General features: G+C 38.5%; 1 protein-coding gene across 3 annotated transcripts in view; it reads left to right on the forward strand.

Moving 5' to 3' along the window:
* GNE (glucosamine (UDP-N-acetyl)-2-epimerase/N-acetylmannosamine kinase) overlaps positions 1-27,995 on the forward strand; it is a 61,060-nt gene that overhangs the window by 21,071 nt on the left and 11,994 nt on the right. For 2 of the 3 annotated variants that reach the window (XM_010846048.1, XM_010846049.1), the window contains exons 2-7: positions 4,909-5,111; positions 12,367-12,818; positions 19,983-20,135; positions 20,544-20,756; positions 23,020-23,107; positions 23,840-24,050. In XM_010846048.1, coding sequence (XP_010844350.1) covers positions 4,909-5,111; positions 12,367-12,818; positions 19,983-20,135; positions 20,544-20,756; positions 23,020-23,107; positions 23,840-24,050 — 1,320 coding nt within the window. The remainder of the gene's footprint in view (positions 1-4,908; positions 5,112-12,366; positions 12,819-19,982; positions 20,136-20,543; positions 20,757-23,019; positions 23,108-23,839; positions 24,051-27,995) is intronic. The other variant, XM_010846050.1, reaches the window with a different exon arrangement.

The following is a 27,995-nucleotide window of genomic DNA, read 5'->3' on the forward strand; positions in this document are numbered from 1 at the left end:
TTGTGGTGTTGGAGAAGACTGTTGAGAGTCCCTTGGACTGCAAGGAGATCCAACCAGTCCATTCTAAAGGAGATCAGTCCTGGGTGTTCTTTGGAAGGACCGATGATAAAGCTGAAATTCCAATACTTTGGCCACCTGATGTGAAGAGTTGACTCATTGGAAAAGACTCTGATGCTGGGAGGGGTTGGGGGCAGGAGGAAAAGGGGATGACAGAGGATGAGATGGCTGGATGGCATCACCGACTCGATGGACGTGAGTTTGGGTGAACTCCAGGAGTTGGTGGTGGACAGGGAGGCTTGGCGTGCTGCGGTTCATGGGGTGGCAAAGAGTTGGACACGACTGAGCAACTGAATTGAACTGGACTGAATGCCTTTAAGGGCTTCCCTGGTGGCTCAGTGGTTAAAGAATCCCTTTGCCGATATAGGAGACGTGAGTTTGATCCCTGGGTCAGGAAGATTCCTTGGAGAAGGAAATGGCAACCCACTCCAGTGTTCTTGCCTGGGAAATCCTGTGGACAGAGGAGCCTGGCGGCTATAGTCCATAGGAGTCACCAAAGAGTTGGACATGACTTAGTGACTAAAAAACTACAACAATGTCTTTAAAGTTTCCCATTTTACCACTTGATTCAGAAATGTAATTAAGAACAATTAAAAAGCAAGGTATGTGACAACAATTTGTAGAATATATTGCTAATTGCCTAATACACTCTCTGTATATTTATAAAATATATTTGTATTTATATATGTGAAGAAATATATGTGTATTTTTTGTATATATAGTTTATCTGTAGGAGGATGGATAAGTAACTAGCAACTCTAAGCACCCAGGGAGAACTCCACGTCTGAGGACACAGATGAGAAGACTTTTAGAGCCTCTTGTGCCTTTTCAGTTTTAAACTGTGTGAATGTACTATCTAATCAAAAGTTAGTTAAATTAAAATTATTTTTTAAAAATAATTCTCCCCTTAAAAAAAGGATTTTTACCATTATTACACTTCAAAAAAAAAAAAAAGATTTAGCTTTTTTCTTTAAAAAACTTTTGGTCTTAGTAACATTATTGTATTTTTTTCATAGTTTGTGTAATATGGCTACTTTCACTTTTGGTAGAATAACCTTTGAATTATCTGATAAGCACTAAGCATTTTAGAATTGCCAGATAGAAAGTTTACTATTCTAAAATAAATACAAATTTACCAACCATTTGGTTGGTAAAAAAATCCATTTGCTTTGCCTCATCTAGCAAATTAAATATCACCAGCAATTTATTCAGCTCAAATTTAATGAGTGGAAGAAGATTTACGTACAAGAACACTTAGGCCAGCTGGTTTTGGGAAAATATCTTTGTCTCTTTGGTTAGGTAGTGCTTGTGGGAAAAGAAAATGTGAAAGTGTTAGTCGCTCAGTTGTGTCTGACTCTTTGTGACCCCATGGACTGTAGCCCACCAGGCTCCTCTGTCCATGGGATTCTTCAGGCAAGAAAACTGGAGTGGGTAGCCATTCCCTTCTCCAGAGGATCTTCCCTGTTCAGGCATTGAAGCCTGGTCTCCTTCATTGTAGGCAGATTCTTTACCTTCTGAGCCATAGCTAGTGCTTAGACCTTACAAATACAACTCTCTTGACAGAATGTTCATTACACTATCTTATAAATGCTTTCCATTGGGTGGAATTAGTTCTTACTGGAGATTATAAATTCTGAGTGGGCCTAATGATGGGCAGTTTGTGTGATTATAGAAGTTCCAGCATAAGAGAGATGAGGTATCAACAGCAGAAGGTTACTGGCAGTATTTCCACTGAGTTTGGGTCTACCTTGATTGAAAAGGCAGCTCCCCTTTTATTGGCACCCTTACTCAAGCTTCTCTGGATTCCTGATCACAAATTCTAAATGTTGATACACTTCCTGAGACCTAAGCATTGAGATTAGTCCATGAAGTTAAACTTTACATTGATATAAGGAAGTTTTAAAAACTCCATGAAACATAACTCTTACACCTTGTCCCTGGTTTTTACTTTTTTAACTGAGAGTACAGGATGGTGGGGGATAGGGGGGCAGAGGAGTTGAGCAGTAGTAGGTGGCTCAGTGGTAAAGAATCCACCTGCCAAGCAGGAGTCTCGGGTTTGATCCCTGGGTTGAGATGATTGCCTGGAAAAGGAAATGGCAGCCCACTCCAATATTCTTGCAGGGGAAATCCCATGGACAGAGGAGCCTGGAGGGCTATAGTCCATGTGGTCACAAAGAGTTGCACATGACTTAGCAACTAAACAACAACAATATATGTGTATGGTAGGCCACAGTGCTCAGAGGGAGGCAGCGATGAAAAGGGGTGGAGCAGGGAGGAATTGAGGTTTATGTGAAGGCTTTCCAGAAGAGGTGATGCTCAGACTGATTTTAAAGGTTGCGGAAGAATCCAGGCAAGAGGGAAAGGAAGTTTTAGGCAGAGGAACGTGCATCTAAAAAAGGCACAGAAATATGAAGACCCACTGGTTGAACTACATGCACTTCAGCATGGCTTTGGCTCAGAGTAAGGGTAATTATAATGGTTGGAAGAGTGGACTAGGTCCAGATCTGCAATTTGGAATTTATCCATAGGTGATATATGTTTAGCAATGTGATCAGGTTTACAAACTTGGAGAGATCACCCTGAAAGTTTGTGGGAGTCAGGGCAAGACCAGAGACAGGTAATCCACTTTGAGGGGCTTCCCAGATGGCCCTAGTGGTAAAGAACTCGCCTGCCAATGCAGGAGACACGAGAGACACGGGTTTGATTCCCTGGGTCTGGAAGATGCCCTGAAGGAGGACATGGCAACCCACTCCAGTATTCTTGCCTGGAGAATCCCAGGGGCAGAGGAGCCTGGCAGACTACAGTCCATGGGGTCACAAAAGAGTCGGACACAACTTAGACTAAACAACAATCCACTTTGACAGCTATTAGAATTGTTCTGACCCGAGGTCAGGTATTGGACTAGGAGATGTCCTGGTGGGTGGGGATGGAGAGGAGATAGATTTGAAAGATATTCAGAAGGTAGAATTGACAGGGCTGAGGAAGTACTGGGTGAGGAACAGAGAAGACAAGCATGTCAAGGCATTTGGATGAACGGGATTTCATAACGGAGTTAGAGAATAAGGAAGGAGGAACAGGTTTGGAAAAGAAAATGAGTTCCATCTGGGACAGTGACTTTGAGGTGCCTATGGGGAAGGAGATAGCTGGTAGGCATTTGGAGTTGTCAACTTTGTAGGCACTGGCTAGGGATGTGAATGAGGCCTTGAAGATAGGGGGTTTTATTTCGTCTTACTCATCTTTTCCTCAGCACTAATCACAGTGCTTTGTGTGTAGTATGAGAGTGAGTAACTCATTTGTTATAGGATGTGCTCTTGAATCTTGGGGAAGTAATTTCCTCCCCCAAGGCTTGTCTTTCTCTTTCTGCAAGTGGGGAAGTTGAACTAAATCAGTGGCTCTCAACCAAACTTTTGCTTTAGTCTGGTATGTTGGGATTGATTGTGAGGAATGGCAAGTGATTTTTAATTAATAATAAAGAGCTGATGTTTGCTTGCCTTTTAAATGAGAGATGATTTGTTACTCTTTCCAGACAAACCATACAAAATGGTCACAAGCTTTTGCTTAAAGGGAGAATTCTACACTTGACAGCTAAGTCACAGTGTTATTAGTGAGTTTGTTTAATGTTCCCATTTTGGTTCAATCAAGCTTGTCCAGCTATAGAGTCTAAATAAAGTTAGACTTGATTACAGACCATATTCTAAAGAACTGATTAGTTGCTTTTAACCAGTGCAATTAGATTACCATAAAAGGGGGGAAAGGAGCCCATAAAATTAAAACAAAACTATCTTTTCCTCACCAAAAAAAAAAAAAAAAGAGAGAGAGAAACAGTCACACCCTGCAACTAATCCTGACAACTACCTTCATTCACAGTGGTGGTGGTTCAGTCACCAAGTTGTGTTTGACTCTTCCTACCCTGTGGACTGTAGTCCACCAGGCTCCTCTGTCCGTGGGACTTCCAGGCAGGAATGCTGGAGTGGGTTGCCATTTCCTTCTCCAGGAGCTTTATACTTAAACCATGATGGGGAAAATGAATAAAAGCAGAAAGAGGCTATTGCTTTTAAACGTTTCACCACAATCCAGATGATACTTCTAGCCTCTGCTCATGCTAATTTACAACAGTGAATGAGGACAAGACATAGATTTGCTAATGTGCATTTAATCAGCAAAGGACTGGCAGTGTCTGGGCTTTTATTCTGTAATATTTCTAAGACTGTGTCCATTAAATGTAAACAAAAAAGGAAGAAGTCTTGGCAGAACAGCGGAAGTGATGCATACTTGATGATCAATGGATTTAAATATTATCTGTGGCATACAGCCTAGTCCATGCTTCAGCTGTTTCTATGGCTTGGGCTTCGTTGGTCTTCCACTGCTCCGCTACATCATTTGTTAATGGATCATCTGGACTGGGAGCACTTAACAAAGACTGGATTGATAGCAGAACTATGCACATCTGCAATGCTGGGGACTACTTGTCTTTCAAAATATCTAAACATTCTTCCCAACTTTTCTACATTCGGATGATAGATTCTGGTCATGAAACATACTTTGGGGGCTGCCATTGGGTATTCTTTTGAAGAAATGGTTCAGGTTTAAAAGTCCCTCCCTTTATCACTATACTTAATGATGGTTAAAGATTTAAGACTGCAAAATTTTATGTTTATATCTTGGATCTATCATTCTGATTATAAATAAACTTTTTGTCTCTGTAATGTCTTATTATTGAAGTACAGTTGAACAATATGTTAATTACTGTTGTACAGCAAAGTGATTCAGTTATACATACATATGTTCTTTTCATATTCTCTTCCATTATGGTTTATCACAGGATATTAATTTTTATTTTTGCAACTTCAGGAACTCTATTTTCAGAACCTCTCAAAAAGAAAACAAATCATGGAGAAGAAAGAGAATAACCGGAAGCTTCGGGTTTGTGTTGCTACTTGTAACCGTGCTGATTATTCTAAACTTGCCCCCATCATGTTTGGCATTAAAATGGAACCTGAGTTCTTTGAACTTGACGTGGTGGTACTTGGCTCTCATCTGATAGATGACTATGGGTAAGATGAAAGCATTTTCTTATGGTATTCTTCATCGCAACATGGTGTACTACTGAGAACTTGGGTCCTGGAGCCATGTGGACCCAGCTTCAAACGCCAGTTCTACCACTTAGTTTTTAGGTGGCCTTGGAGGAGTTGCCTAGCACTTCTGAGCTTCAGGTTCCTCAGTTATAAAACAGTAGGAACTTGTATTGCAGGTTACTGTGAAGAATGGAGATAGTGACATAAAATGTCTATACAGGGATGCTGCCTATTAGATGCTAGTAAATTATAGCCATTATTATTACTATTATTTGCTACTACATTCAGAAATGCCATTTATAAATGTATATTGTGACTATAATGTGATTTTATATAATCTGTTTTGTGAGTTCTAATGCTAATCCTACATGAAAAAACTGTATAAAGTAGTAGATACTGAATAGGATTTTAAAAATCTAATCTATAAGATAAAGTAGAATTACCATTACCATTGATACTTATTTTGATGACATTAGGTTTGTTATTGATCACAGTCTAAATATGAAAGATGAAACTTGGGAAATCTTTCAGGGAGCAGAAAGAATGTATATACCAAAGATGAACATTGATTTTGTTATGTGTTAATAATAAAGTGGCTTTAGTGCACCCTTGTGGCATGAAAACATTAATGCAGCCTCTGAAGAAGGTAAAAAATACAATATGAAAGAAGCTTGTGTTAAGGTAAAATTGTCTTTTTCAGACTGTCCTTTAACAATAAGATAATGACAGCAAAAACAAAAACCTGCTTCCAAAAACAAATTTGGCAATTTGCTATAAGAAAACACTTTTAAAGACTAGAGAAGAAACTTATGGATAGCTTAAAAGTTCATAGATTTTTAAAATGTGAAATGAATTTTGGCTATCTAAGAAAATCCGCTTGAGTGTTCTTACATTGTTGAACAGAAATTGGACAAAGTAGAAGAGAAATTTTAGTTACAAACTGAGGTAAAAATCTAAGTGTGTTCTTTTACTTCTTTGAGAAAAGTTTGGCAGAAGACTGGTAGGGGAGAGGCTTTCAAAGAGATGGCGGTAGGTCTCTTACCTGCCTGCCACAGTAATTAAGGGGGAAGGTAGTGTTTGTCAGGTGAGACTGTCAAAATGGAAACTTGACTGGTACTGGAAATACTTGTCTGTAGTGCATTCTCGCACAAGAAACTGGTTGCTCATGGGGAGAAGCACTGGATAACTGGAAAACAAAAGTGAGAAGTAGCCTTTTCACTTATAACCCTTTGTATACTGAGTTTTAAACCATGCGATTATACTATTTAAGAAGACATTAGGGCTTCCCTGGTGGCTAAGTGGTAAAGAATTCACCTGCCACTGCAGGAGATGTGGGTTTGATCCCTGGTCAGGGAAGATCCCACATGCCATGGAGCAGCTAAGCCTTTGTGCCACAACTCTTGAGCCTGTGCTTAGAGCCAGGGAACTGCAACTACTGAAGCCCAAGTGCCCTAGAGCCCACGCTCCACAACAGGAGAAGCCACCACAGTGAGAGAAGCCTGAGCGCTGCAGCTAGAGGAAAGCCCACGCAGCAACGAAGACCCAGCACACCAAAAAATAATACGTAAATAAAAACTATAGGGAAAAAAGAAGACGTTAAATCAACAGAAGCAGTTAGCTACCTTTCTACCTCAGCTAGTTGAATTTTTAAAAAAAAACATCATTTTTATACTCTTAAGAATTGGGCAAAAAAATTCAAATGAATAACAGACTCCTTAGGAATTCATTGGTTCATTTATTCAGCACATTTTTTTTTTCAGATTGGTGTTATAGGTTTTTTTTTTGTTTTTTGAAGTATAGTTGATTACAATGTTGTGCTAATTTCTGCTATATAGCAAAGTGACTCAGTTATATGCACATATACATTCTTTTTTGTATTCTTTTCCATTATCCCAGGAAATTGGATATTGTTCCCTGTGCTATATATACAGTAGGATCTTGTTTATCCATTCTAAATGTAATAGTTTGCATTTACTAACCCCAGCCTTCCAGTCCATCCCTCTGCCTTCCCTGATCGCCCTGGCAACCACAAGTCTATTCTGTTTGTGAGTCTGGTTTTTGTAGATAGGTTCATCTGTGCCATATTCCATTTCATTTATTAATTTGACCACACCATGTGGGCTTATGGGATCTTAGTTCCCTGACTAGGGATTGAATCCTGACCCTCAGCAGTGAAAGCACCAAGTTCTAACCACTGGACTGCCCAGAAATTCCCTGAATTACCTATTTCTTCTTGATTCAATTTTGGTGGGCTCTATGTTTTGTATGTTTCTAGAAATTTGCACATTTCTTCTGAGTGTCAAATTTGTTGGCGTATAATTGTTCATAGTATTCTCTTAGGGGTTTTTGTATTTTGTGGTATTAGTTGAGATTTCTCCTTTTATATTTCTAATTTTTCAAAAATTTGAGTTCTGTCTTTCTTTTTGGTGAGCCTGGCTAAAGATTTGTCAGTTTTGTTTGCCCTTTCAAAGAATCAACTCTTGGTTTTACTGATTTTTTTTTCAATTGTTTTTTTAAATCTCTATTTTATTTCCTCTCTGATAAATTTATATTTTATTTCCTTCATTCTGCTGACTTTAGATTTTGTTTGTTCTTTTTCTAATTATTTTAGGTGGTAGGTTAGGTTGTTTATTTGAGCTTTTTCTTGTTTTTTTGAGGAAGACCTGTATTGCTATGAACTTTCCTCTAAGAACTACTTTTGCTGCATCCCATAGATTTTTGTATAGTTGTGTTTTCATTGTCATTTGTCTCAAGGTATTTTTTAATTGTTTTGATTTTCTCACTTACCCCCCCACCTTTTTGTAGTAGCATGTCGTTTAGTATCCATGAAATCACTTTTTCTCCTCTTTTCTTATAATTGATTTCTAGTTTTGTGCTTTATTTCAAAGGGATTTTGATTATGGTTCCTGATTCAGATGGTTAGGTATGAACATTCTGTAGGTAGGACAGTCTCAGAATTAAAGCTGTGTTGCAATCTTAGAAGACATACCTGCCAGAGCTTTCCAAATTTGGTAAAAAAACAACCCCAGAAAAACCCAACATTGATGTACATATACAGAAAGGTCAACAACCCTTAATAGATAAATACAAAGAAAACTACATGTAGACATAGCTTAGTCAGTTTGCCGAAGACAAGAAAATCTTGAAAGCAACAAGACCAAAAATTACATTTCTTACAGGGGAACTAATGATAAGAATAATTAACTCACTGACAGTGGAGGCCAGAAGACAATGGAACATCTTTAATGTGCTCAGAAAAGGGGAAAAAACCTCTGCTAACACAGAGTTTTTTCATCCAGTGAAAGTACCTTTTAAAAATAAAGTTGAAGTAAAGATATTTTCAAGAAAAGCTAAGCAAATTATCACTAGCAGGTATGTGCTGCTAAAAATGCTAAGGCAGATGCTTGAAACTGAAGAGAAATGATACCTGTTGGGAACTTAGATCTACAGGAAGGAGTAACTACAAATGGTAAAATACATGCGTATATATAAAAGAAAGAATGCCTTTAAAAAATAGATTTTAGTTTTTAGAATAGTGTTAAGTCCTGCGGCAAAACTGAGCAGGAGGTACAGAAGTTACCCATATACCTCTCTTCCTCTATACATGCATAACACCCCCCACTGTTGGCATCCCCTACCATACCTCATTGGTACATATTGTTCAAACGATGCACCTCCACTGACACATCATTATTACTCAAAGTCATAGTTTAATTGGTTCGAATTGGTGGTGTAAGTTCTATGGGTTTGGACAAATGTATATTGATACGTATCTACCGTTATAGTATCACAGAGTCATTTCACTGTTCAGTTCAGTCAACCAGTTGTGTCCAACTCTTTGTGACCCCATGGACTACAGCATGCCAGGCCTCCTTGTCCATCACCAGTTTCCAGAGTTTACTCAAACTCATATCCGTTGAGTCGGTGATACTGTCCAACCATCTCATCCTCTGTCATCCCCTTCTCCTGCCTTCAATCTTTCCCAGCATCAGGGTCTTTTCAAATGAGTCAGTTCTTTGCATCACCTAGCCAAAGTATTGGAGTTTCAGCTTCAGCATCCGTCCTTCCAGTGAATATTCAGGACTTATTTCCTTTAGGGTGGACTGGTTGGATCTCCTTGCAGTCCAAGGGACTCTCAAGAGTCTTCTCCAACACCACAGTTCAAAAGCATCAATTCTTCAGTGCTCATTTCACTGTTCACTGCCTCCCAAATCATCTCCTCTACCCATTCACCCCTTCCTCTCCCCCAACCTGTTTCCTGGCAGTAACTGATCTTTTTACCATTTCCATAGATTTTTTGCCTTTTCCAGAATGTCATATTGTTTGAATATCCTATATTATGTAGCCTCTTCTTTCGTTTAGTAATATGCTTTTGAGTTTCTTTTATGTATTTTCATAGCTTGATAGTCATTTCTTTTCAGTGCTGAATAATATTGCATTGTGTGGATGTATGATAGTTTATTTCTGCATTTTCTTACTGAAGGATATTTTGATTGCTTCCAAGTATTGGCAATTATGAATAAAGCATATTTTTGTAGATTTTTGTGTAATGTAAGTTTTCAGCTCCTTTAGGTAGATCAAGGAGCATGATTGCTCCTTGTAAAAAAGTATGTTTAGTTTTGCAAGAAACTGACAAACTATCTTCCAAAATGGCTGTATCATTTTGTATTTCCCCAACAGTAAATGAGAATTCCTGTTGCTCCATATCATTGCCAGAATTTAGTGTTGTCAGTGTTCTGGATTTTGTCCATTCTAATAGGTGTGTAGCAGTATCTCTTTTTAATTTGCATTTCCTTGATGACACATAATGTGGAGCATCTTTTCATATGCTTATTTGCCATCTTTGTATCATCTTTGGTTTAACCCATTTTTAAACTGGGTTGTTTATTGTTGAGTTTTAAGCTCAGGGGCCAAACAAGAAATCCTAAGGGAAATTAGAAAATATTTTGACCTAAATAAATATTACAGTGTATCAAAATTTGTGGGTATAGGTTAATCAGGGCTTATGGGGAAATTTATCATTTTAAATATTAATACTTATGTGAAAAACGAGGTTAGAGGTTAGAGGTTAGTTAAGGATCCATTTCCACTTTAATAAACAAGAAAGAAAATGAAGCCCAAAGTAAGTAGAAGGGAGGACCAAGGGCCAATAGAGTCAAAATCAATGAAATGTAAAAGTAGACTAAACAATAAAGAAAGTTAATTGAGCTAAAAGTTATTTGTTTAAAATAATAAAATCAACAAGCTTCTGCAGAACAAGGAAGGGGTAACACAGAAATTACCAACATAGAATAACAAAGAGGATGTCACTACTGATCTCAGCCATTAAAAGAATAAAAGGAGGATATTAGGCCAGTAAATTGACAATCAATTTAGACGAAATGGACAAGCTTTTGAAAAATACAGCTTACAGTATTTTTTTCTACAGAAAAGATAGAAAATCTCAATAGCTTTATATTAAAGAAATTTGGTTCATTATCAAACCCTATAAAAATAACTTCCTACAGAGAGACCTTCACTTTTGAATCCTATCAAACATTTAAGATCCCATTAAATTCCTATGGGAATTCTCACAGGATTTTATTTATTTACAATGTCATAGCTTTTGTAGGAAAATCAAAGAAATCTATAAAATGACTGCTAAGCCATCTATAGGATGTATGTAAAAAATCCTTCATAATCTGAGAAAATATCATAGTATTATATGGGTTAAATAGATTACAAAATTGTACTATGATGTATTCTCAACCATTTTAAAATATTATGGGAAAAATTATGTATAAAGTGGTTAGAAAGAGGGACTTCCCTGGTGGTGCAGTGGTTAAGACTCCATGCTCCCATGTAGAGGGTGCAGTTTGATTCCTGGTTAGGGAACCAAGATCCCACATGCCACATGGTGTGGCAACAAAAAAAAGAAAGACATCATGGTAATACTGATGGTGCTGAGTGGTAGGTTTATGCATGATAATTTGCTGTATTTTTCTAATTTTTAAGTAATGTTTTATATATTTCCAGAAAAAAAAATCAGATCTTTTAAAATCTAGTCATAATAAACAGGAAACTTTAAAGCATTGAGAATTGCTATTGCTGTTAAGCATGAAACAGACTTGAAACTGCATTTTACAGCCAATTTAAGCCTACATTTTCATCCCAGTCAGAATTATGCTGCATGAGTGGTACCATATGAAAAGAATTCAGGAGATAATTTTCATCATTCAGAAATTTATAATATAGTACTGTATCGGGTATCCCAGTTCCATACTACTTTTTTAGGAGCATTTATAAGTAACATTTTTTTCTATTAAGTAGCATGATTTCTTTTAAAAAATTTATATATATTTTTCAGTTCAGTTCAGTCGCTCAGTAGTGTCCGACTCTTTGCGACACCGTGGACTGCAGCATGCCAGGCCTCCCTGTCCATCGCCAACTCCTGGAGTTTACTCAAATGAGTAAACTCATGTCTCATGAGTAGACTCATGAGTTTACTCATGTCCATTGAGTCGGTGATGCCATCCAACCATCTCATCCTCTGTTGTCCCCTTCTCCTCCTGACCCCAATCTTTCCCAGCATCAGGGTCTTTTCTAATGAGTCTGTTCTTCGCATCAGGTGGCCAAAGTATTGGAGCTTTAGCTTTAGCATCAGTCCTTCCAATGAATATTCAGGACTGATTTCCTTTAGGATTGACTAGTTTGATCTGCTTGCAGTCCAAGGGACTCTCAAGAGTCTTCTCCAACACCACAGTTCAAAAGCATCAATTCTTGGGTGCTCAGCTTTCTTTACAGTCCAACTCACATCCATACATGACTACTGGAAGAACCCATAGCCTTGACTAGACAGACCTTTGTTGGCATATAATATTTTTAAAAGGAAAGAAAAAGTCGTGATCACTGTAAAATTTAGTCTCTTTTTTCCTAATAAAAACATTCTCCCTCCAGGTGCTCACTGAAGCAGGGCACAGGTGAGACCTGCAAGGTGTGGGAGGTATTGGTCTAGGTGGTGACTATAGGGGTGTTTGTGTAGAAAAAGTAATCAAGTGATCTGTATATTTATGGCCTATGCTTTTAATTTTTGTGTGTAAGTTATACTTCAGTTTATTTTAACAAGGAAATTTCGTGAAATATTTCTCCCTTCAGAGTTAATGTTTTATTAAAATAAATAGTTAAAATAGGGCTATGTTTTTATAGCCCTATATTTACGAACATGCTCTCACATTTTTATTTCTCCCTGCTTTAGAAACACGTATCGCATGATTGAACAAGATGACTTTGACATTAACACCAGGTTACACACGATTGTCAGAGGGGAAGATGAGGCAGCCATGGTGGAGTCAGTAGGCCTGGCCCTTGTGAAGCTACCAGATGTCCTTAATCGCCTGAAACCTGATATCATGATTGTTCATGGAGACAGGTTTGACGCCCTGGCTCTGGCTACATCTGCTGCCTTGATGAACATCCGAATCCTTCACATTGAAGGGGGGGAAGTCAGTGGGACCATTGATGACTCTATCAGACACGCCATAACAAAACTGGCTCATTATCACGTGTGCTGCACCCGAAGTGCAGAGCAACACCTGATATCCATGTGTGAGGACCATGACCGCATCCTGCTGGCAGGCTGCCCTTCCTACGACAAGCTGCTCTCCGCCAAGAACAAAGACTACATGAGCATCATTCGGATGTGGTTAGGTATGTGTCAGACTTTATTCAGTCTAATGGTGCTTTTGTCCCACAGTTTGGTTATGTTTCAGTCCTTTTGGTAACTGTTGTACATTAGCAGTCGGAAGGCTAAAATTTTATTCATAAATCTTGCCCTGTAGTATGACTTCACCTCTCTGAGACTCATCTTTTCTAAAAGATAGGCTTAATGGACTGAATTTTTGAAATCTATGCTATTTTTATATAACAGAATGCTTTTCATCTGTTAAATACAACATTACAGGTGAATATTTAGTTGCAGGGACAGATCCTGACATATCAAAAAGGGAAAAAAAGGAAACTACAAATTGTATAATGTGATGCTATTTTTATAAAAAATAATAGCATAATAGAAAAGTTGGTAAGTACACCAAATCATTTATAATATTTACTTCTGGTTAGTAGAATTATGGGTATCTTTTTTCCTTTGTTTTTTTAGCACAATGAAAAAAATTAATTTTAATGCCTTTCTTACAGGTTTGTTGAAATACTCAGATAATGTTGAAAGCAGTAAGCCATAAGTACTTATAAGGGATTATGATTATTGTTAAAAAGCAGAAGTCATAGTTCTACCATTAGAGTTTGTTAGCCCTGTAAATAAGCCTTAAGGAAGGTTGTTCATTTATCTTCAGATCAATGATCTAGATTCCTGGAAGTTACTTTTTGCTAATCAGAGGCAAATAAAAAAGGTTTGCAAACAATGTCAGTTGGTTAATTTATAATGAGTGTACTATCTTGAGGCTAAATCAGAACTAATTGTCTGTTTAGGTATTTAGGACTCTCTGTGAAAAGGTAGATCAGTTGAATAATGATAATAAATTGATCTAGTGGTAGTATAATTTAAGATTTTAAATCCAGATCACATTAGAACAGGAATGAAATTGGATTTTTTTTTTTACTCTATAGTTTAGCCCATTCTGTGTATTTCTTACCCCTGGACAGATTCATAGCTGTAAGGGAACCTGTTGAGATAATGCTGATGTAACAGACTTCCATCTCTCAGTCTCCCCTTTCTTTTTTAATTTTTTAAATATAAATTTATTTATTTTATTGGAGGCTAATTACTTTACAATATTGTATTGGTTTTGTCATGTATCAACATGAATCCGCCACGAGTATACACATGTTTCCCATCCTGAACCCCACCTCCCACCTCCCTCCCAATACCATCCCTCTGGGTCATCCCAGTGCACCAGCCCTGAGCATCCTGTATCATGCATCGAGCCTGGACTGGCGATTCGTTTCACATGTGATAATATACATGTTTCAATGCCATTCTCCCAAATCTTCCCACCCTCTCCCTCTCCCACAGAGTCCAAAAGACTATTCTATACATCTGTGTTTCTTTTGCTATCTCTCATACAGGGTTATCGTTACCATCTTTCTAAATTCCATATATATGCGTTAGTATACTATATTGGTGTTTTTGTTTCTGGCTTACTTCACTCTGTATAATAGGCTCCAGTTTCATCCACCTCATTAGAACTGATTCAAATGTATTCTTTTTAATGGCTGAGTAGTACTCCATTGTGTATATGTACCACAGCTTTCTTATCCATTTGTCTGCTGATGGACATCTAGGTCCTTGCTATTATATACAGTGCTGCAATGAACATTGGGGTACACGTGTCTCTTTCAATTCTGGTTTCCTCGGTGTGTATGCCCAGCAGTGGGATTGCTGGGTCGTATGGCAGTTCTATTTCCAGTTTTTTAAGGAATCTCCACACTGTTCTCCATAGTAGCTGTACTAGTTTGCATTCCCACCAACAGTGTAAGAGGGTTCCCTTTTCTCTACACCCTCTTCAGCATTTATTGCTTGTAGACTTTTGGATCGCAGCCATTCTGACTGGCGTGAAATGGTACCTCATTGTGGTTTTGATTTGCATTTCTCTTATAATGAGTTCATGGATCGGAAGAATCACTATAGTGAAAATGAGTATACTACCCAAAGCAATCTATAGATTCAATCCAATCCCTATCAAGCTACCAGTGGTATTTTTCACAGAGCTAGAACAAATAATTTCACAATTTGTAAGGAAATACAAAAAACCTCGAATAGCCAAAGCAATCTTGAGAAAGAAGAATGGAACTGGAGGAATTAACTTGCCTGCCTTCAGGCTCTACTACAAAGCCACAGTCATCAAGACAGTATGGTACTGGCACAAAGACAGAAATATAGATCAATGGAACAAAATAGAAAGCCCAGAGATAAATCCACGCACCTATGGACACCTTATCGTTGACAAAGGAGGCAAGAATATACAATGGAGAAAAGACAATCTCTTTAACAAGTGGTGCTGGGAAAACTGGTCAACCACTTGTAAAAGAATGAAACTAGAACACTTTCTAACACCATACACAAAAATAAACTCAAAATGGATTAAAGATCTAAACATAAGATGAGAAACTATAAAACTCCTAGAGGAGAACATAGGCAAAACACTCTCTGACATAAATCATAGCAGGATCCTCTGTGACCCACCTCCCAGAATATTGGGGAAAAAAGCAAAAATAAACAAATGGGACCTAGTTAAAATTAAAAGCTTCTGCACAACAAAGGAAACTATAAGCAAGGTGAAAAGACAGCCTTCAGAATGGGATAAAATGATAGCAAATGAAGCAACTGACAAAGAATTAATCTCAAGAATATACAAACAACTCCTGCAGCTCAATTCCAGAAAAATAAACGACCCAATCAAAAAATGGGCCAAAGACCTAAACAGACATTTCTCCAAAGAAGAAATACAGATGGCTAACAAACACATGAAAAGATGCTCAACATCACTCATTATCAGTCTCCCCTTTCTGCATGCTTCTAAGCAAGCATTCTTGCACTCTGTTCTGGTTATACTGTTAGCTTTGTATGTTTTCTGAAAAACTTGTAATGAAAGAAAATAACCCTTATAAAGCAGAATACAACAAATTTGTAATTGCAGGGCTTCAGGTTCTATTTGGAACCATTTAAGCAGTTTCTTCTACAGAAGCAGAAGATTTTAAGAAGAGGTGGCAAGAAAACACAGAAGAACTGTACAAAAAAGATCTTCATGACCCAGATAATCACACCCAGAGGGTGTGATCACTCATGTAGAGCCAGACATCCTGGAATGTGAAGTCAAGTGGGCCTTAGGAAACATCACTACGAACAAAGCTAATGGAGGTAATGGAATTCCAGTTGAGCTATTTCAAATCCTAAAAGATGATGCTGTGAAAGTGCTGCACTCAATATGCCAGCAAATTTGGAAAACTCCACAGTGGCCACAGGAGTGGAAAAGGTCAGTTTTCATTCCAATGCCAAAGAAAGGCAATGCCAAAGAATGCTCAAACTACCGCACAATTGCACTTATCTCACACGCTAGTAAAGTAATGCTCAAAATTCTCCAAGCCAGGCTTCAGGAATACATGAACCATGAGCTTCCAGATGTTCAAGCTGGTTTTAGAAAAGGCAGAAGAACAGAGATCAAATTGCCAACATCTGTTGGATCATTGAAAAAGCAAGAGAGTTCCAGAAAAACATCTATTTCTGCTTTATTGACTATGCCAAAGCCTTTGACTGTGTAGATCACAATAAACTGTGGAAAATTCTGAAAGAGATGGGAATACCAGACTACCTGACCTGCTTCCTGAGAAACCTGTATGCAGGTCAGGAAGCAACAGTTAGAACTGGACATGGAACAACAGATTGGTTCCAAATAGGAAAAGGAGTGTCAAGGCTGTATATTGTCACCCTACTTATTTAACTTATATGCAGAGTACATCATGAGAAACGCTGGACTGGAAGAAACTCAAGCTGGAATCAAGATCGCTGGGAGAAATATCAATAACCTCAGATATACCGATGACACCACCCTTATGGCAGAAAGTGAAGAAGAACTAAGGAGCTTCTTGATGAAAGTGAAAGAGGAGAGTGAAAAAGTTGGCTTAAAGTGCAACATTCAGAAAACTAAGATCATGGCATCTGGTCTCATCACTTCCTGGCAAATAGATGGGGAAACAGTGGAAACAGTGGCTGACTTTATTTTTTGGAGCTCCAAAATAACTGCGGGTTGTGATTATAGCCATGAAATTAAAAGAGGCTTACTTCTTGGAAGGAAAGTTATGACCAACCTAGACAGCATATTAAAAAGAAGAGACATTACTTTGTCAACAAAGGTCCGCCTGTGGTTTTTCCAGTAGTCATGTTTGGATGTGAGAGTTGGACTATAAAGAAAGCTGAGCGTAGAAGAATTGATGCTTTTGAACTGTGGTGTTGGAGAAGACTCTTGAGAGTCTCTTGGAGTGCAAGGAGATCAGTCCTGACTGTTCATTGGAAGAACTGATGTTGAAGCTGAAACTCCAATACTTTGGCTACCTGATGCGAAGAGCTGACTCTTTTGAAAAGACCCTGATGCTGGGAAGGATTGAGGGCGGGAGGAGAAGGGGACGACAGAGGATGAGATGGTTGGATAGCATCACCGACTCAATGGACATGAGTTTGGGTAGACTCCAGGAGCTGGTGATCGACAGGGAGGCCTGGCATGCTGCAGTTCATGGGGTCACAAAGAGTCAGACACGACTGAGTGACTGAACTAAAGCAGTTTCTCTGTGAAAAGAAGAATGACAAAATAGCCAAAACCGGATTTTTTTTTTTTAAGCCAGTGGGGGAAAAGAAGACATTTTCTGCAAAGCTTTTACCTGCTTCTTGACCTACAATTTCTGATGTCATCCTTCTCCTTATAGGAAAAATAGCATTGGGTAAGCCACTCAAACATGCAGCTTTGTAACCAGAATATTAATAAATAACAGCCCTAATAAAAATATTAGAAAAGTTAAAAAGACATGTTAACATTTCTAATAATGAAAGAAATACCATAGTAAATATAGAACTTTTGACACAAAACCAAGTAATGGTACCATAATAGAAAGGCTTTAAATAAATGCTTTAAATGTGTGGAAGGACTGAAGCTGCTGAGTTCTGGAGACAAAGGCAGATAATGTCAAAGTCCTACATCACATTAAGGAACCAGTGTGGGATTTGCACAGAATATGTTATTGCTAGGGATGGGTAGCCGCAGCTCATTGTCCTGTGTTTCCTTTTTCCTTTTTTTTTTTTAAGATGTCTAGTTTTTGCTCTTCTGTTTTCCTTTTTTAATAAAGAAACTGCTTAAATGTTTCCATATAGAGCCTTAAGTTACAAAGTGCAGTCCTGCTTCATTCTGCATTATAGGGTTATTTTCTGTATACTACAAATATTTCTCAATCACACTTAAAGTAGAAGATAAAGAAAAGCTCTCATGGGGTAAACTGCTGGAATTTTTCTTCCTCTTCACCTTCCACTTGCTCCTTAGCAGTAAGTTGTGTAGAATGATCCTCTGCGTGGGACCACAAAAGCTCCATTCATCCCCACTCTCAAAGAACAACTGCTACCAAAAAAGGCACAAAGATCAAAGAGACTCATCCAATAAGTGTTCTCAAGACAGAGTAAATCGGCAGACTGAACTCCAAGAAAGACCATGGGTTGAGGGGGGCTTGTGACAAACACACTATTTCACTACAGCTTGTTGTATACATTTCCTTTAAGGTTCTTAGCAGTCAGCCTTGGGGAATCATGAATGAATAACTCAACTACTGCATTAAAGGTTGACATCATTCTTCTGTTTGCCAGTCACAGATGAGCTAATTCACATTGTAGAAGCAACACATCATAGTGGGACTAACTTGTACCTGCAGCCAGATTGCAGCATACACATGATGTTTCCATATCTGTTACAGCAGACACCTCTTTAGTTGGTTTTCTTCTCCCCAAGTTTTTAATTCTCTTTGCACTAGTTTCTTTCTAATGGCCCTGATCTATATCTAACAGATGGCCTGAGTTTGTGTTGACGGCATCTTTATGTTTTTGATAGAGTCTTTTAGGCCTTTAGACCTTTTTTCTGCTTTGTACCAAAATGTAATGATGATATCCCCATGCCACCCCCAGTTTAGAACATGATGGGTCCAATAATTTTTTTAAATAAAATTTTGGAGCCTGTAGTCTTTTGAATAATACTGAAGATTCTTAGTGACAACTCTGTGTTACTATTACATCATAAAAAATAACTGCTACTGGTTGAATTTGGATTAATGATAATCATAGTTCATGATAAAGTTGTTCATTAAAATTAATATCACAAAGAAATATTTTCTTTCATTAAAACTTAGTGAGTAGGAGCTTCCCTGGTGGCTTAATGGTAAAGAATCGGCCTGCCAATGCAGGAGAAACAGGTTTGATCCCAGGTCTGGGAAGAGCCCACATCCCACGGACCACCTCTGCACCGCAGCTACTGAGCCTGTGCTGTAGAGCCCAGGAGCTGCAACGATTGAAACCCGGGTGCCCTAGAGCCTGTGCTCTGCAACAGGAGAAGCCTGAGCACCACAATGAAGAGTAGTCCCCGCTCACTGCAACAAGAGAAAGCCTGCATGAAGCAATAGCAGTTGCTGCCCAGCACAGCCAAAAATAAATAATTTTTAAAAATTAGCAAGTAGAACTAATTTCCAGTTCTATGGGATAATATAGGCACTGTTGCAAAATGGTTTGTATTATTTGACATAGCACTCTTCATCCAAATTTTTACAGTTCACATTTTTGCTGAGGAACTGTCCTTGAGATCCCTGGGGATGAGTGAAGCCTTTCTAGTCTTTTGAACAGAGTTAGAAACACTGGCATTCTATTGAATCTGGTGAGTGAGAGTGGGGAAGCTCCTGTGCATTATATGAAATTTATTTAATGTTCAGTCAGTCTCTGAACCCTCTGATTTGCAACACATTATTACTCATTGACGATAAGTCATTAGAAACACCAGTTAGAAACTGGAAAGAATCGCATTTTTCTAACACTTTGAAATATTTTGGATTTTAAAACAATGAAGTCTAGTGTCTGCTATTTAAAGTTTTATATTTTGTTTGTGGTAGCAAGCACCTTTGTAAAATGTTAAGTTTGCTGAAGAATCCTTGGACTTGTTGCTAAAAGTTCTTATTGTTAGATCCTAATTTGGATGCCCTGCTTAGATTGTGACAAATTGTTTTTTCCTTAGAATTTTTAAAAGCATAGACCTGGGGGTCTTGCTCTTCAGAAATTGCTTCTTCCTCCTGTAAGATTCTTAATTAATGAAGCCATGTGATTTGATTTTCTTTAAACAGGTGATGATGTAAAACCTAAAGATTACATTGTCGCACTTCAGCACCCTGTGACCACTGACATTAAGCATTCTATAAAAATGTTTGAATTAACATTGGATGCACTTATCTCATTTAACAAGCGGACCCTAGTTCTGTTTCCAAATATTGATGCAGGTAATTGAACTTGAAAATATTCCACCTACCTTTCCAGTTTTTTGCTTCTATCATGTCTTCTTTTGACTGACATTCCTGTCCTGCTCATCTTATCATTGAAGGCCATTCTATTCTGAAATGTATTCTAATTTTCAAAGGGTCATGACCAATTTTTCAGTAGATTGAAGAGTTTGCAATATTATTGTCAAATCTAGTAGAAACTTAGTAGGAAAGAAATACTTCTAAATCTCCACTCTATATTTTCATGTTTAGTCTCTTCCCTCCAGTTTCCATTCATGAGAAAATGCAGTAGCCAAGAGATATAAACCTTAGAAGTTGAGTTGACCACAGTAGAATAGCCATTAGGTATTTCTTGTGAAAATTTTTCCTTTATCTTGTAAACCATTTAACAGTTGGTTCTTTCCATAGGAAGCAAAGAGATGGTTCGAGTGATGCGGAAGAAGGGCATTGAGCATCATCCCAATTTTCGTGCAGTTAAACATGTCCCATTTGACCAGTTTATACAGCTGGTTGCCCATGCTGGTTGTATGATTGGGAACAGCAGCTGTGGGGTACGAGAAGTTGGAGCTTTTGGAACACCTGTGATCAACTTAGGAACACGTCAGATTGGAAGAGAAACAGGTATTTACCTTTATCTTTCAACTGACTAGGCTTACTACATTTGTTTGCATTATTACAGGTATGCATGTATCAGTGCTGTCATATGTGTTTATGAATAAATGAGTAAATGAGGTTAATGACCAACTGTAGCCTGAAACCTGTAGATAGCACACATATTACCAAAGTTTTTAGGGCCCTTCTTGTATTTTTATTGTCTTTGTAATAGCAGAGCTAAAAGTTTCTTAGTTAATTATGGTCTTTAATAGTTGTGTTTGAGAATGTGATTGAATTGTTTAAGTATATGAATGCTAGCCTTTCATCTTCCTGGGTCCAGTAAAATGAAGGGAATCAACAATACCCTTACACTCTTGGTTTGAGCAGTGGGGGGTTCTCTTTCCTGATACAGAGGACCCTGAGGAAGGACAGTTTGGGAGGGGGTAGAATTAAGAGTTCTCTGCGCTGCGCTTAGTTGTGTCCGACTCTTTGTGACCCCATGACCTGCAGCCCTCCAGGCTCCTCTGTCCATGGGGACTCTCCAAGAATACTGGAGTGGGTTGCTTTTTCCTTCTCCAGGGCAACTCCCTGACCCAGGAATTGAACCAGGGTCTCCTGCATTACAGGAGGATTCTTTACCAGCTAAACCACCAGGCAAGCCCAAGAGTTCTCTGATGGCCATGTTAAGTCTGAAATGCCTTTTAGATATTAGAGTGGAGATGGTGGGTTAGCACCTATATTGTTCCAGGAAGAGCTGAAATTGAAGATACAAATTTGAGAGTGATTGGCAAATGGGTGGTGTTAGTTAGGATATCAGTTCAGCTGCTGTAACAGACACAAGAAAATAGTGCCTCAAATAGATTTTCTTTGTTTCTCACTGGTAAGTCATCAGAGACTTAGCTTCCATCTATCTCTTTTTTTTTCTGTCTTCTTGATGGTTGCTCCAGCTCTTGCTGTCACTTGACACATTGGCACATTTTAGCCATTGGGAAAGGAGTAGAGGGGAAGATACCCTTCCCTCTAAAAGCACAACTTAGAAGTTGCAAGTATTTCTTCCTACATCCTATAGAATGTTGTCACGTGGCCACATCCAAGGGAAGCTGAAATTTATGTATAATCTTTAACTGGGTGATCAGATGTCAAACTAAAAATTCTGCTACTGATACAAAGGATATTGAGGATAATGCCACACTCTGCCAGGAATGATACTGACATTTAAAACCAAGGGTGAAATGAGATTACCCAGAGGGGATCATGTAAATAGGGAAAAGAATGGAGCCCAAGACCAACCTCTGGAGTCTTTCTGATGAGGAGGGAAGAGCCAGGAAGAAAGACTGAAAAGGAACTACCAGAAAATCTGGAGTGTGATATTAAAGCCCAGAAAAGAAAGGGTTTCAAGGAGATGGTGTTGAATGATGCTGAGAGTTCAAGTAAGACATGAACAGAGAATTGAACACTGGATTTGGCACCAGGGTTGTCTAGCAAAAGCAGTGTGTCCTTTCTGCCACCACACTTAAAAACACATGCCCTCCATCCTTTCCTTCTTGCCTTCTTTACATGGGAGGGTGTGGGGTATGGGGTCACCCCTGCCTGTGCATTGCTCAGCCTTCTGTGTTCTAGATCCCCACCCTCCTGCTTCTCAAGGACTATCAGTCATCCTTTTTCTTCCATGTTGCTTCCTTAGCATTTAAACATGCCTGGGCCTCTGGTATGTTAAAACTATAAAACAACCCCTTCTCTCACCCAACAACTCTCCCCAGCCACCACCCTTCTGCTCTGCTCTTCTTCATAGCCAAGTCCGTTGAAAAACATGTCATTGTCACTGTATTTACTCCCTCAAATTGGTCAGAAAATGTATGGAGAGAATGTGACTGTATCAACAGCTGACTGGCTTATCTGACTGATACTCTGGCCTGACCAGCTGATCCAGCAACTGGCTGAGTAGATGGAAGTCAGGGCAGATGAAGAGAGTGGATGTGCTGGATGACTTTATGAATGACAAGTGGATACTGGATTAATTACTTTATTTATTTCAATAAAGAAACCAAAGTTTGATTTATTGTCTTTGGGAATAAAGGAATCTATGGCCCTCAAGTATTTGATATATGGACATATTTCTGCGAGTGCTTGCAAAGGTATAAAGTAGAAAAGTGCATTTCTCTAATAGAAGACGACTTGTTTGAAGCCTTCTGGGTTTCAGGACTAATTATGAGCACGACACACTGCTCATTTCTGTCTTCTCTGGTTTCTCCCACTTCTGAATCACCATGACGTCACTGGACTTACCTAGGGGAGAATGTCCTTCATGTCCGGGATGCTGATACCCAAGACAAAATATTGCAAGCGTTGCACCTTCAGTTTGGTAAACAGTACCCTTGGTGAGTGTATACTTTTAAAGTGATTTAAAAGGGGAGTTGCCTTGGGCACCATGTTCAAGCTGTTTATCCTAACAGCATTCTCACTCTGCATTCTTAGGGGTCCCTGTCTGCTGGTGAGATAGGGCTTGTTAATACCCGCTATGACTCTACCAAGGGTTCCAGTGGAGAATAATTTATTTGTCTTAGTTAATTAATGTAGCACTTCTACCAGGAAATATTGCTTTAGCCTATTTTGAATTTCTGTAAGTATTAGAAAATAATGTAACTGATTTTCTTTAAAAATAATACACTTCAGCATTTTAATTTAGACTATCCTTTCTGTTTCAAATTAAAGATGTTTTCCTTTACTTGAACCTTTTTTTCTGAAAATAACTTTTTCCCCATAAAAGTAAAGAAAAAAAGCAAAAAAAAAACTTTTTTATTATCCCAAACTATGATATATTGGCTTAAAAGAGGTAATTTTCCTTTGATCTTACTGGGATTTTGTTAATGATATCTCAGGCTGGAAGTAGCTGTATTTCAATCAACAGCAGTTTTAGATATTCCATTGATAATATGAAGGTCCTTAATTAAGTGTTGCTGAAGAGATCCAGGTGTTGTTTTATAGTTTAAAGGGAAAAAGCCCAAACTATTAATTACCTGAAGTTTCAGATTCCAATAATACCATGTCCTCCATATAATTTAATATGTGCAAGGAAACACTTAATTTAGTTGACTTTTTGGACATTGCAGTTCAAAGATATATGGGGATGGAAATGCTGTTCCAAGGATTTTGAAGTTTCTCAAATCTATTGATCTTCAAGAGCCACTACAAAAGAAATTTTGTTTTCCTCCTGTGAAGGATAACATCTCTCAAGATATTGACCATATTCTTGAAACTCTAAGTGCCTTGGCTGTTGATCTTGGCGGGACGAACCTCCGAGTTGCAATAGTCAGCATGAAGGTAAAATAACCCCTAAGGTTATAACTTTACATCCCACATGAGTAGTTGATTTTCTTAAAATATAGTTGGAAGGTAGGACTATAAACATACATAAGAGCTTGGACTCATTTGCCAATAGTATTGACGTATAGGTCCATTACAATGCTTGTCTTACTATTTACTAATCACTAACATTTTATTTATTTATTTTTTTTTCTAATTTTATTTTATTTTTAAACTTTACAAAATTGTATTAGTTTTGCCAAATATCAAAATGAATCCGCCACAGGTATACATGTGTTCCCCATCCCGAACCCTCCTCCCTCCTCCCTCACCATACCATCCCTCTGGGCCGTCCCAGTGCACCAGCCCCAAGCATCCAGCATCGTGCATCGAACCTGGACTGGCAACTCGTTTCCTACATGATATTGTACATGTTTCATTGCCATTCTCCCAAATCTTCCCACCCTCTCCCTCTCCCACAGAGTCCATAAGACTGTTCTATACATCAGTGTCTCTTTTGCTGTCTCATACACCGGGTTATTGTTACCATCTTTCTAAATTCCATATATATGCGTTAGTATACTGTATTTATGTTTTTCCTTCTGGCTTACTTCACTCTGTATAATAGGCTCCAGTTTCATCCACCTCATTAGAACTGATTCAAATGTATTCTTTTTAATGGCTGAGTAATACTCCATTGTGTATAAAGAGGTAAAATTCTCAAGGAATTCAAGTTTGTAGATTTGAGCTGACAATGGGAGACCCATTAGACACCAGAGAGGGCACCTACCATGCAGGAGACCTGAAATTCTATACTCAGTAACAGCTTGGAGCATGAAGCATGTTGATTACTCTCACTGCCCTGGGGAGGGTATCTTCAGATGGTGAGGGGAATTGCTTCTCCTCTGGATCACGATTTTAGTTGAGTTCAGCATACCTTCAATCTCTTAAGTAAACCAGCACCATAACGTTGACAGTGCCTTTATAAAACACCAAAACGTCCATGATAAAATAATCTTTGATGATGTAACAAGGAAGAATAAAGTTACCAGAAAAATCTTTGAAACATTATAGGTGTATGACGTTTCAGGAGTCCATGAGAAATATAAAGGACTTTAAACACAAAGTTGTTTAGATCAATTAAAAAAAAAAAAGCAAAACAAAACATGATTTTATCTAGTGAAGCCGAAGGGCCTCCTTTATAAAATTTTTTGCGGGGGGCCACACTGCGTGGCTTGTGGGATCCCAGTTCCCTGACCAGGAATTGAACCCAGGACCTTGGCAGTAAGAGTGTGGAATCCTAATCACTGAACTGCCAGGGAACTCCCTATAAAAGTATTATTAGGGAACTTCCTTGGTGATTTCTTCCAAGAATATGCCTGCCAATGCAGGGGACATGGGTTTAGTCCCTGCTCGAGGAAAATTCCACATGCCTTAGGAGCAGCTAAGCCTGTGCACCACAACTGCTGAGCCCAAGTGCCACAGCAACAAAGACCCAGAGCAGCCAAAAACTAAATAAACTAATTTTAAAAATATTACTAGAAAAATGTTTTCTTTAACATATGATGATGATGATGTGAAGTCGCTCAGTCGTGTCTGACTCTTTGTGACCCCATGGACTATAGCCTACCAGGTTCCTCTGTCCGTGGGATTTTCCAGGCAAGAGTACTGGAGTGGGTTGCCATTTCCTTCTCCAGGGTTCTTAACATACATTCCATATCAATGACCAACACCCTCAATAGTGGCAGGTCCAAAGATACACTTATTAAAATCAAGTGGAAAAGAAGGATATTTTCTGCAATGTTATTTAACATAATTCTCAGAGTTAGGAAGGGAGTAAAGCAAGGAATGAACAGCAAAAATGGCAATTGTGCACAGGATAAAAAAAAAAATTTACTTATAGATAATATGAATAAACCAACAAGCTTGCAGAATAACACAATTGAGTAAAATGGTTAGATATTATGATAAATATGTAAGTATCAATAACTTATATGAAATTGCAGATAAAGATTTGAGTTTTTCTGTAGGTGAGTATTTGTCAACCCTGATTGCACATTATTAGTGTTACATGGAAGCTTTAAAAAATTATATGGATGCCTGGCCCCCACACTAGACTAGACAGATGCCAGTCTCTGGGGGTAGGAACCAGGCATCAATATTTGTTCAAAGCTGTCCAGGTGATTCTGATGCACAGTGAAGGTCAAGAAGCACAATGAGGTTTACTTTTAATGACAATCGTTAGTGACAGTTTTAACCCTTGTAAATGGATAAAAAGCCATTAATGGGCTTCCCTGTTTGCTCAGTGGATAAGAATCCACCTGGCGATGCAGGAGACATGGGTTTGATCCCTGATCTGGGAAGATCCCATATGCCAGACCAGCTAAGCCTGTGCACCACAACTATTGAGACTGTGCTCTAGAGCCCGGGAGCTGCAACTACCGAAGCCCTAGAGCCTGTGTTCCGCAACGAGCCACCGCAATGAGAAGCCCATGCCCCACAACTAGAGAGTAGCTCAGATCACTACTAGAGAAAAAGCCCACACGGCAATGAAGACCCAGCACAGCTAAAAATAAAAAAAAGAAATTTTTTAAGTCATTAGTAACAGAAGAATGGAAAAAGAGATCATATTTAGAACAACATAACTTCTAAGAAAAATCTAAACCAGAAAACTATGTGACCTATATAAAGAACATCTAAAAACTATAAAATAGAAAGCCTTAAAAATCTCCTGGATGGGAGTGCTGAGTATTTTTTAAATGCCAGGAGTTCCCAAATTGAATTGAGTTTAACGTAATTTTAGTCAACATTTCAGTGAGGCTTTTTAAAGTTTAACAACATCATTCTGAAATTTCCTTAGAATACACAAGTGGGAAGAGCACAGAAAAAAAAATTAAAAACAAGAATAATTAGGAGGGACTGCTGAGGTCCAGCCCCGGCTGATCCAGGGTATTCGAAGGAGAGACGGCTTCAGCGACCTATTTATTTATTTATTTATCAAAGATATAAAGAGTAATAGAATGAGGATAGCTCAGTAGGAAAATTCAGTGGAGAAAAGAGGCTGAGTAGCTTGGTTTACGCGGAAAATCAATATAACCTGTGATACCAGGTTAGCTCTGACCACGGAGGCCGCAGGTGCCCTCTCGAATAGCGGAAGGTGCCCCACCTTAGATACCTTCTCGAGTGGGTCTTAGAAGCCCAGGCAAATAAATGGTCGCAGAGGATTTCCGTGCTCCAGATGGAGACTCAGCTGGAAGTTAAGGAGAAAAATGACATGGGGAGACCAAGCTTTGGTGAGCAAGGCCCGTAGCTTTATTTTCAACAGGGGCTTTTATACCCTAAGTTACACACAGAGGATAATAGGGGATGCAAAGTCAGCAGTCTTTGATCCTTATCAAAAACCAGGGTTTCTTTCCTGCAAATTTATTGTATACAAATGGTTTAGGTGATTTACATCATCTTCTGGCCAGAAGGCCTATTAACATTTTATGACTCTTGACAAAGACTTATTTTCTCTAAGAGTAATTATTTTAAGGTTTGGCGCCATCTTCCGAAGGTGTTAGATAAAATTTCATTCCTATAGGGCGAATGTGTAATGGGTTTACAACAAAGGAAAGAATTTATTACCTTAAGGGTCTAAAGTTGCTAACACTAAGGCCACTACTTACTTATTCTACATACCAACTATATTAATTAATACACATTCAAGGATACAATACAGGGGATGTGAAAACTTGGCAGCAAGCATTGGCTCATCAATGAAATCTTTTACTAGTTTTATTCTGACAGTTTCTAACTCTCTGAGAGGCTCTAAGCTATATCTTAAGCTTCCCATGCCTCTCGAGGCTGGGAGACTGTAAACAATCGTATGCATAGCTGTAGGAGTCCGGGTAAACTTGTCAGGCGAGTTAGAGAGCTATCTGAGGGGTTTGGATTTAAACACTCCTAATTGCCCAGGAACTT

Source organism: Bison bison, unplaced genomic scaffold (assembly GCF_000754665.1).
Source record: "Bison bison bison isolate TAMUID 2011002044 unplaced genomic scaffold, Bison_UMD1.0 scf7180017864230, whole genome shotgun sequence".
In the NCBI taxonomy this organism is placed as follows: Eukaryota; Metazoa; Chordata; class Mammalia; order Artiodactyla; family Bovidae; genus Bison; species Bison bison.